This window comes from Salvia hispanica, chromosome 1 (genome assembly GCF_023119035.1).
Source record: "Salvia hispanica cultivar TCC Black 2014 chromosome 1, UniMelb_Shisp_WGS_1.0, whole genome shotgun sequence".
Classification (NCBI taxonomy): Eukaryota; Viridiplantae; Streptophyta; class Magnoliopsida; order Lamiales; family Lamiaceae; genus Salvia; species Salvia hispanica.
Genome location: NC_062965.1, coordinates 1,020,864 through 1,031,492, shown reverse-complemented (window position 1 = coordinate 1,031,492; position 10,629 = coordinate 1,020,864). Strand labels below are relative to the sequence as shown.

The 10,629-nt window shown below is 33.5% G+C and overlaps 2 protein-coding genes across 2 annotated transcripts; both read left to right on the top strand.

The window, feature by feature from the left end:
• The first annotated feature begins 1,191 nt into the window (after positions 1 to 1,191).
• On the top strand, positions 1,192 to 3,796 carry LOC125200946 (2-alkenal reductase (NADP(+)-dependent)-like). Its single transcript, XM_048098794.1, has 5 exons — positions 1,192 to 1,450; positions 1,816 to 1,993; positions 2,276 to 2,442; positions 2,554 to 2,636; positions 3,254 to 3,796. Exons 1-5 carry the CDS (start codon positions 1,226 to 1,228, stop codon positions 3,630 to 3,632), a joined length of 1,032 nt encoding a protein of 343 aa, XP_047954751.1. The 5' UTR covers positions 1,192 to 1,225; the 3' UTR covers positions 3,633 to 3,796.
• Positions 3,797 to 5,678: 1,882 nt separating this feature from the next.
• LOC125209409 lies at positions 5,679 to 7,258 on the top strand. Its single transcript, XM_048109014.1, has 3 exons — positions 5,679 to 5,920; positions 6,543 to 6,633; positions 6,722 to 7,258. Exons 1-3 carry the CDS (start codon positions 5,679 to 5,681, stop codon positions 7,256 to 7,258), a joined length of 870 nt encoding a protein of 289 aa, XP_047964971.1.
• The last annotated feature ends 3,371 nt before the right edge of the window (positions 7,259 to 10,629 follow it).

Here is a 10,629-nt window from a genome sequence, read left to right as displayed (position 1 = left end):
GCGGTGGGGTCGGTCGGTCCCCCGGACCCCAATCGCCGTTCATTCCTAGATCTGGTTATATGTTTTGGTCCATATTAAAACACTATTTTTGTTAATAATTAATGGTTAATTAATCTCATTTTGACTTGATTAATGAGTTAAATATGGATTGACTTAATTAACAAGTTAAATATGAAATCGAAATATATAGGTTAGGACCATAAACGAACGCACCTAATTGATTATTAATGTATAGGATAAAATATGTTTTTTTTTAGTATACGAGCCTAATTATGGACTTTAAAATACAATTACTCTAGCTAATTGACAAAATCTATAAACAATGGACCAAAATATATTTCGAAATAAATATGGGAGACAAAATTTAAACTTTAGTCGAAATAAATAAATAATAAGTCAAATATTGTGCCGAATTTTTTACGAAAAATTAAAAGTATTGAAAACAACATTACAAATATTGTGTGTAAGTTAGTCAAATGCAGTGAGTTACTAATATATAAATGGGTCACCCTCGTTCAACTAACTTTTTCAACTCACTTTTCTACGCATTTCTTAAAACCCGTGTCAAGTCAAACTTGGACAATATTTTGCGGACGGAGGGAGTATCTCCCAAGCTTTCCGAGCGCCTTAACCATCGGCCGCCGCAACCTTCCCTGCCGGCTAGTCGGCCCACCTGTTTGGACTGAAACTCATTCACAAACCGACTACTCTCTCCGTCCGTGAAATGTTGTCCAGTTTTTCCATTTTGGTCCGTCCGTGAAAAGTTGTCCACTTTGCTTTTTTTCTTCTTTTGGTAAATAGTCTCCACTTTCCACTAACTCTTTACACTCACGTTCTATTACAAATCTAATATATAAATGTGAGACCTTCATTCCACTAATTTTTTCGTCTCACTTTTCTTAGAACCCGGACAATATTTCATGGACGGAGTGTGTAAGTTCGGGGATGAATCATGAAGGAATTTTGCCCCGAAAAATTGTAGAGACGAGGCGAGATGAAGGGTGGTAACGTTGATGAATTTGCAGCTATCCTTTGGTGGGAATTGGGGGAAAATAAACTTGCAATTGGAGGAAGCAAAAATGAGAGGGGTAAATTCGTAATCTAAAATTCATAATTATAAATTTTTGAAACTGGCAAAGTCTAAGAAGAATTGTATGGACCAAGAGCTTTTCAAATATAAAACAATGGAGCTGAACACCAGAATTCCACCAGAATTAACGGCAAAATGGGTGAGGAAATTAGCAACAAGCAAGTGATACTCAGCAACTATGTCAAATCATCTTTGAAAGAATCTGATATGTCGCTTAGAACTTCCAAAATTCAGCTCAAAATTCCCAGCGGTTGCGACGGCGCCGTTTTGGTCAAGAATCTCTACTTATCTTGCGATCCTTACATTATTCAAAGCATGAGGAAGCGGAATGTCTATATTCCTTCTTTCAAGCTGGATTCTGTAAGTTTAGTTTTTTTTAGTGAAATTTTTCTTGTTGAAATTAATTTTTGCTTCTTGTTGGAATAGAATTTGTTATATACGTCTTGATTTAAATAGGGACCCTTAATTTTTTATTTTATTAAAAAAAAGATTGACTTATAATAAAATATTGTGTAGATGATCTCATTTGAATACTATAATTGTATTGTTTTTGTTGATGAATAGTGGGAAGATTTCCATAGTTAAAATGTAGGTTATGCCTTTTTGAGGTTCTTGATTGATGAATAGTTTGAGATTTTGGGGAAACAAATAAAAAATGTTATCTTTCCATTGATACAATGTTGGTTGCATGTTTTTTGTGTTTCTTGACCTTTTTCTAGTGACAGCCTATTTCTGGATTTGGAGTGTCGAAAGTACTGGATTCGTCTCATCCGAATTTCAAGACGGGCGAGCTGGTTTGGGGGATTACTGGCTGGGAGGAGTATAGCCTTATTAAAGATGCAGACACATTGTTTAAGGTCCCTGATAGAGATTTGCCTCTCTCTTATTATACAGGGATTCTTGGTGAGTTTCTCGAGCCCATTGTGATGATCGGCTTATTTAGCTTGTAGCCTTTAAATTTCTCGCTTGATTCTTGTCCCTAGTTCTGAGGTAGAACTAGTTGTTTATGATTCTGCACAAGTTATTTATCTAGTTATGTATGCAGTTTATGATGAACTATACATGCTTGAATACACGGGAAATGTTGGATTTGTGGCGTTTATCTTGATAATTTCTGAAATAAAAACAATAGGAGATGTACGAACATGAGACAAAAAATCAACGTGTTTCGTTTTATCATTTTAGGCATGCCTGGCATGACAGCTTATGTTGGTTTTTTCGAGTTTTGCTCTCCCAAAAAGGGGGAAACTATGTTTGTCTCTGCTGCATCCGGAGCTGTTGGTCAGCTCGTTGGTCAGTTGGCAAAGACCGCAGGTTGTTACGTTGTTGGGAGTGCAGGGAGCAAAGAAAAGGTCAGAATCTAATGGCTTATCGAAAACTTATTAGATTTATGTGCTATTTTTCTTCCGTGGAAAGTTTATGTTTCACATTTGATGAACAAGTCGGCTGTTGCATTGATGAAGGTCGATCTCTTGAAGAACAAATTGGGGTTTGACGAAGCGTTCAACTACAAAGAAGAGAAAGACTATGATGCAACGTTGAAGAGGTGACCTTTTGCCTCCCTATGATCTATCATTGCTATAAAAATGTGTATACTTAGCTAACATTGAAGAATAGTTAGTAATTTAACACACAAAACACATATTTATGTTCTTATATGAGAAAAGAATCCTTTTGTATCCAACACAAATTTCATAAAAACTAGTACCAAAAAACTGCGAAGTTTGGTAAAAATCAGCTAAAAACCACGAAGTATTGATCAGTTCGCAATCATCCCACATATGTGGATAACAAATCCAAATATATAATTTTTTTGGTTAGTTTTTTGAAAGAATTTGACCAAAACTTATTCTCCCTCCGTCCCAGATAATTCGGGTCACTTTGACCGGGCACGGGTTTTAAGAATTGTAAAGAAAAATGGGTTGAAAAAGTTAGTAGAATGTGGGTCCTACCTTTATATATTAGTTTTATAATTATATGTGAGTATGAATGAGTTAGTGGAATATGGGGTCCACTACCAAAAATGGTAAAGTGAAGTGGGACAAATTATGTGGGACAGACCGAAATGGAAAACTGGGACGAATTATCTGGGACGGAGGGAGTACATTTTTTGGCAATTTTTCGTTATATAGATAATAACAAATTTGTGTTGTTGTTCATTAGGTACTTCCCCGATGGCATCGACATCTACTTTGAGAACGTAGGAGGGAAGATGCTCGAAGCGGCTCTAAGCAACATGAGACACTACGGCCGTGTTGCTGTTTGTGGGATGATCTCCCAATACAGCCTTGAGCAGCCCGATGGCGTCCACAACTTGCTTTACCTATTGTCAAAACGGATCCGTATGGAAGGATATATCGTTAGCGACCACTACCATCTCTACCCGAAGTTCCTGGAGATGGTTGTGCCTCTAATCAAGGAAGAGAAGATCACATACCTAGAAAACATAGCCGAAGGCATTGAAAGCGCGCCTGGGGCTCTCGTTGGCTTATACTTTGGTCGCAGCGTCGGGAAGCAGGTGGTGGCGGTTGCTCGTGAGTAATTCTGTTTTTCGCAGAGTGAATCGTCGAAAATAAGGAAGGTCATAAATAAGGTTATAACCATGAATTATGAATATATAATCATGAATTTGATGTATTGTTATTAATTGAAACATGTAGGACTTAAATAAAGTTAATCATCCCAAATGAAACTTTCCAGCACTTAGTTTTCCGCACAAACATTAAAATTGTTCTAACATATCACAAACTTTACATTTTGCTGTTATTTCACAACTCAACCCAAATATGATATTTCGGCAAAAATCTTATTATATGTGGACAACCGTGAAATGTTTATGATATTTTAGATTACTTTTTAAGTTTGTGACAAGTAGGATAAACAGTTACGTAGAAAATCACATTGATTTAGTAAAAGCCAAGTATGATAAAAAAAAATGCACGAAAGTTGGTCAGATATAATGTTGACCTACCATGGGAAATAGTAGTACTAACAAACTAATTAAGTGTAAAGTTTATTATATTTTAGACAAATTTTTATATTTCTGAGAAATACCAAATCTTGGCCAAAGTTGATTTTAGAGATCTATATCCCTTTATAAAACAATATGTTTTGGAAAAAAATTGCTTCCTTTAATGTGCTGAAAATTTGGAAGTGTAATGAATTGAAAGGAATAATTTTCTTTAACCAAGCGTGAAATACGTTTATTTTTAGATATGTGTGGCTGGTCCGAGGAGTACTATAAAATTGACCATGCTTGTGAAAAATAAATGTTGAATTTATTGTAGTAGACCTTGAAAAAATAAATGACTTCAGAGGAGTAATGTAATACTAATATAATACTAGAACAATAAATATCAATAATTGATCAACCATTGGCGGCGGATTCAAAATTCAAAATATAATTTGGATAGGAAATTTTTGTTCTCAACTTATAACGTTTAGAAGATTGCGATATTTTAGTTTTAATTTAAGTCCACATAATGGTGGTTGAATTTAATCTCTATGCCGGGCCCAGGAGTAATTTCAATTTGATTGAAAGATAAAAAAATTATATTACGAAATTTCAATATGAAAATATTAATATTATAATATTATAATTTAAGTCCACATAATATTATTATTGTGTATCTAATTAACAACCTCCCCATTACGATTCAACTACTAAAAGTGCTCCAAATGATACTAGTATTTCAATTCCAAGGAACGATTCAACTACTACAAGTGCTCCAAATGATAGTAGTATTTCAATTCCGAATTCGATTATGAAGCAAGAAAGAATTAATGTTGCATGTGTTGAATCTAGTGCGGATAACATAGATCGTGACCCGGGAAAGCGGAGACCTATTGTTGAGTATGAAGTCCAAGATAGGGACCGCATCCGAAGAGAATACATCTCGAAGGGACCTTTCCAACAAAAAGGTCATGTCTTTAAGAAAAGCTCATTTTGGTAAGGAGAAAAGGAGTTTCCAATGTAAATGATTTGAAAGACATGCTTGGTTGGAGTATAGTGTGGAGAAAGATGCCGCATTTTGTTTTTGGTGTTATCTTTTTAGGCCTATTAATGACAATCGGTTTGGCGATGATGTATTTGTGAGCACAGGGTGTAAAAATTGGAAAAAGATTCTTGTTATTTCTAGAGAACATGAGGGCTCAGTTAATAGCACACATGATCACGCCAGAATACTTTTTGTAAGATTTAAAAATCAAAGACAAAGTGTTGAATATAATTTGATGAATTTTGATAAGGAAGACGAAGTTAATTATCGGATTCGTTTGACTGCTTCTTTAAATGTGACTCGATTATTGTTGAAACAAGGGTTGGCTTTACGTGGACATGATGAATCATTGGAGTTTGAAAATAGGGGAAACTTTATAGAGATACTTGTTTGGTTACGTGAGCAAAAACTTGAGGTAGCAGTGGTGACATTGGAGAATGCTCCTCGCAATAATCAGATGGTTAGTCCTTTAATTCAAAAGGAATTGGCAAATTGTTGTTGAAACTACAAAAGTTATTTTGGAAGATATTAAAAATCATAATTTCTCTCTTTTGGTTAATGAAGCATGCGATGCATCGATAAAAGAACAAATGGCTTTGGTTCTGAGGTATGTTAACAATGATGGAGAGATTGTAGAAAGATTAAAGGCCTTGGTTCATGTCACCGATACCACAACAAAATCTTTGAAGGAAGGGATTAACTTAGTAGTATTTGCTAAGCATGGTTTATCTTTGTCACGATTAAGAGGTCAAGGTTATGATGGTGCATCAAATATGCGCGGTGAGTACAATGATTTGAAATCACTTATATTGAATGAAAATCCATCTGCCAAGTACGTTCATTGTTTTGCCCATCAGCTTCAATTAGTGGTGGTAAATGTTACAAAAACACATGGTGTTGTAAGTGAGTTTTTTTTACCATTGTCACTATGATTGTCAACACATGTGGATCATCTTGTAAAAGAAAGGACAAGCTATGACAACTTGAGCATGAAAACTTGTCGAAGGTATAGAAAGTGGAGAAATTAAAAGTGGAAGGGGTTTAAATCAAGAGACGGGTTTAAAGCGACCAGGCGACACTCGATAAGGATCACACTTCATTACTTTGCTTCGTTTAAAAAGCAATTGGTCGTCGGTAATTGAAGCGCTTGAAAATGGGTTTGAAGATGGTACTAATCCTGATAATAAAGGTATATAAAAAACATTGGACATGAGGATGGTGAGTTATCAAAATGTGTTTGAAGATGGTTCTGATCTTACTGATAGAGTTGCTTGGGACAACGAATGATTTGTCAAAAATTCTACAACTTGGGGATCAAAATATCGTTCAAGCTACGCTACATCTTTGATTGATACAACCAAAAGGACTTTGTGAGATTTGAGAGAGAATGGATGGAATGAATTCTTGGGACGTGTTGAAGAGTTTTGTGTGGCTAATTCCATTGACGTCATTAGTATGAATGATGCCATCAATCATCGTGTGCGTATGAAGCAGGATAGGTGCTTTACTAATTATCATCATTACAAAGTGGAGATTTACTGTCAAGTAAGCTTCACATTTTATTTCTCAATTATGATTACAACTAATTATCATTTATCAGTTAAATACTTAAGTCAAATTTTTGTATTGTTAGGTTCTTGATTTACTTACTCAAGAAATGGAGAATCGTTTCCCAAAAATGAATACGGAATTGCTTACTTGCATGAATTGCCTTAGTCCAAAAAACTCATTTGCTCGCTTCAATGTAGACAAGTTGGTTTGTCTTGCAGAACATTATCCGACTGACTTCTCATCTATTGAATGTATGTTTCTTCCATATCAACTTAAAAATTATATCAATGATATAGTTGACAAAGTTGAGTTCTCCAACATTGAAGATTTGGGAAATTTAGCAAAGATGTTGGTTTCTACCTCAAGAGATAAAGCTTTCCCGTTAGTGTACCGCCTGATTGAGTTGACACTGATCCTCCCGGTTGCAACAGCTTTTGTCGAGAGAGTATTTTCTTCCATGAAACTTATTAAGACAGATTTGCGCAATAGAATGGGAGACGAATGGATGAATGATATCATGGTGATATACATTGAGAGGGGAATTTTCAAAAAAATTGGAAATGAGATTTCTTCGGCGATTTCAAGACATGACGACTCGTCGAAAACAGTTATCATCTAGTGTGTCGTAAAAGTTGAACAAACATTACATGTAAAATTATATATTTTTTTATAAATTTCAGTCCCGGCTTGTTCAATTTTCTAGATCCGCCACTGTACATACATGATTTCAATTTCATTCAAATTATATAACGAGGTAGTATCAACTAATAACTTATACAGATCAGATTTACTTTCTTGTGGGACGGTCTAAAAAGGAAAGAGTGCATATTCTTCTGTCTCCATCCCACAAGAATATGCACTCTTTCATTTTTAGACCGTCCCACAAGATTGCCTCCATCACACAAGAATATGTACTATTTCCTTTTTAGACCGTCCCACAAGATTATGCACTTTTTAATTTTGGAAAGTTTGTTCTCTACAATAAGGTGGGACCCATAAACCACTAATAATACTTTAATTACTTTTACTCTCTACATCTCTCTTACTTTATCAATTTTACATTAAAACCCGTTGCGAACCCAAAGTGCATAATCTTTGGGGAAGGAGGGACTAATATATTTTAATAATTTCGAATAATTTGATAATTAAGTTTAGTAAACTGAAATTCAAAACGTTCAGTTGATGATGCTAAATAAAATGTGTACAATTTATGAATTTAACTTATTCCCTGAATATATATAATATTCTAGTGACTTAGCTCGATACAGTCCATATAATTATTTTAATTTAGCCAAAATTCAAAATTATCGAAATTTTGCAAGATAAATAATTTAAATGTAACCATTTAATTTGAATCAACAAGGCAACAAATTACTTTGTGAAGGCTCCAATATCTAGGCCAAATAACCAATATTGTTTGAATACGGAAATGGGGATCCTCTTATATTAATTATAAAGTCATAATCCAAAATTAAGACTAAATTTAAAATGAATGATGAGATTAAATATCACGAATTTAAATAAATAGTAGATAAAATATCAATAAAGGGGTAAGATCATCATTTAATTTACATATTATAATTTTTGTTGTTTTTTTATATCAACACATTGCATTACAAATATCAACAAAGTGACATGAAAATATTTAACACAAGCACCAGAAAATATCAACACAATTTTATTGATATTGTACATGCGTTATATTGATATTGTTTGATGCATTATTGATAAAAATCTGTTTATCAACATATACGAAAACTGAAATATAAATGATCAAATTTCACCATTTGAACGTCGTTGGAACATATGCAATTGAGATCTCGTTAGAATCCTTAAAAAATTATCTTTAATTTGATATTTTTTTTAGCAAAAAAATAATTTAAATCGTGAGGGTTATGTAAATTCAAAGTTTTGAGATGATTTTGAATAGAGATAAAGTAGTTAGTTTTAATTATTATTAGAAATTTGTCTCGATTTTGGATTAGTATTTAGTTAGCAATTGATCATCACACTTATACATGTAATATGAAGAAATTTTCCGTATAATTTAATATTTCCATTGTTTATATACCTAGTTGGAAGCATGACTATATATAATTCCACTTGTCAAGTATCTATTAGTAGGACATACCAAATATGATTGACACCTTGGTGTGGATAGACCACTTAAATTTTTTCTCCACTTTGATTATATGTATATATGCGTTAATCAAGCATCAATTGAGAATTTATACTTTATTTATTGGAGGCTATTAAGAAACTAAACGTTATGGCTTAATAGAGTGTTAATTCAGTAACTATAAAGTTATTTATGAAGGTATTAAGACACTAAATGTTCTAGTGTTTTTTTATTCATAGTCATATCACAATTACATCACTTTACCTGTGGTCGTGGATTAATGTAAAAATCACATTTTATGTGAGAATCGAGAATAATATTTTGAACGTATAAACTTAAATAATTCACAGTAAAATTAACTGTGGGGTCAGTGATCAAGAGAGCCACACGTAAACAAGGCTGGGTGCGTGTAATAAGCCGGACGCGGTGAGATACACGTGCAGCCGAGTGCATGTGTGAATGCATCCGGAGTTAGTTATAACTGCTCGTGGATTGAAAGGGGTTTCATATTCTCAGCTCCAGCTCACTTAATCACACACGAATCACCATCATTTTGTAACAGAAGTAGGAGAGTGAAGAAAGAGTGAGGTAGTGAGTTCTTGCGATTCAATCTTGCGAGTAGATTGTTGAGAGCTTGAGTGATTTCTTTCTTGTTCCAAATCTGTACAAAGAGAGTGTGAGATCAATACGTTTTGTTGAACCACGTAAAAATCCGGTGTGTTGTTGTTTTTTCTTGTCGATCTCTTTCTGCGTCGATCTTTCATCTTCGTAATTCAATATTAACAGTATGAAAATAATATATTTATTCGTGACTAGTGGGATTCTAATCCATATCTTTCATTTAATATATAAAAACGGCAAACTATAAACAAAGTTCAAGAAACAAAAGAAAATTATAAGTAGGGTTGGATTTAATATAAATCACATTTATAAAAAAAATAGCCAACTGAATAGTGTACATCTAACATAGTTCCACTCTCGTTAAATTGGTTTTTGGCCCTAAAACCATAAACTTTTCCCAAATTCCGGTTTTTCCAATGAACTTTCAAATTTGTTTTTAAAACCATGAACTTTCGATTCGTATGCAATTTGCCACGGCGGGTCAGAGGCGGGTCAGCGGTGAACTCTGGCGTGTATACGTGTCAAAAATAATCCTATTTGGCATATCAAGTGATAGCTGGATCCTATTTGGTGTTTATCATGGCGTGTATACATTGCCCAGTCATTTTTTCGGCGTCCACGCTGGACTATTTCGTGCGGGAATTTAAGTGGTAATTGGGTGTTCGGGTCGGGTTGGCAAATTGCATACGAATCGAAAGTTCGTGGTTTTAAAAATAAATTTAAAAGTTCATGGAAAAACCGGAATTCGGGGAAAGTTCGTGGTTTTCAGGGCCAAAAACCCTTAAATAAAGTATAGTAAGTAAATATACTATAGTGAATAAGTAGAGAAGTTACATTAACTAATTAACAATCCTAAAATAAGATTAATTCTTAGCCATTAAATTAAGAGATCCAATAATTAAAATAATGACAAATGTATTATATTTTAAATTTAAATAATTAGTAAATAAATTTAAAAGGTATTAAGTCAATTCTCTCTCGTTAAAATCATCTCAAAATTTTAAATTTACTTAACTCACTTGATTTAAATTATTTTTTCTCAAAAAATATATCAAATTAAAGATAATTTTATAAGGATTCCAACGAGATCTCAATCGCATATGTTCTGACGATGTTTGGGTGATGAAATTTGATAATTTATATTTCAATTTTCGTACATGTTAATAAACAGTTTTTTATCAACAAATGCTAAAAGAAATCCCAATATAGTGTATGTAAAATCTCAATATAATGTATGTGAAATCTCAATA

What these genes read in the sequence shown, in the direction of transcription:
- LOC125200946 (XM_048098794.1), top strand. Translation starts at nt 1,226, where the DNA reads ATGGGTGAGGAAATTAGCAACAAGCAAGTGATACTCAGCAACTATGTC. An exon ending in TTATTATACAGGGATTCTTG is followed by an intron (nt 1,994 to 2,275) that starts GTGAGTTTCTCG and finishes TTATCATTTTAG; the next exon opens with GCATGCCTGGCATGACAGCT. An exon ending in TATGATGCAACGTTGAAGAG is followed by an intron (nt 2,637 to 3,253) that starts GTGACCTTTTGC and finishes GTTGTTCATTAG; the next exon opens with GTACTTCCCCGATGGCATCG.
- LOC125209409 (XM_048109014.1), top strand. Translation starts at nt 5,679, where the DNA reads ATGGCTTTGGTTCTGAGGTATGTTAACAATGATGGAGAGATTGTAGAA. An exon ending in AATGAAAATCCATCTGCCAA is followed by an intron (nt 5,921 to 6,542) that starts GTACGTTCATTG and finishes TGACGTCATTAG; the next exon opens with TATGAATGATGCCATCAATC. An exon ending in AAGTGGAGATTTACTGTCAA is followed by an intron (nt 6,634 to 6,721) that starts GTAAGCTTCACA and finishes TTGTATTGTTAG; the next exon opens with GTTCTTGATTTACTTACTCA.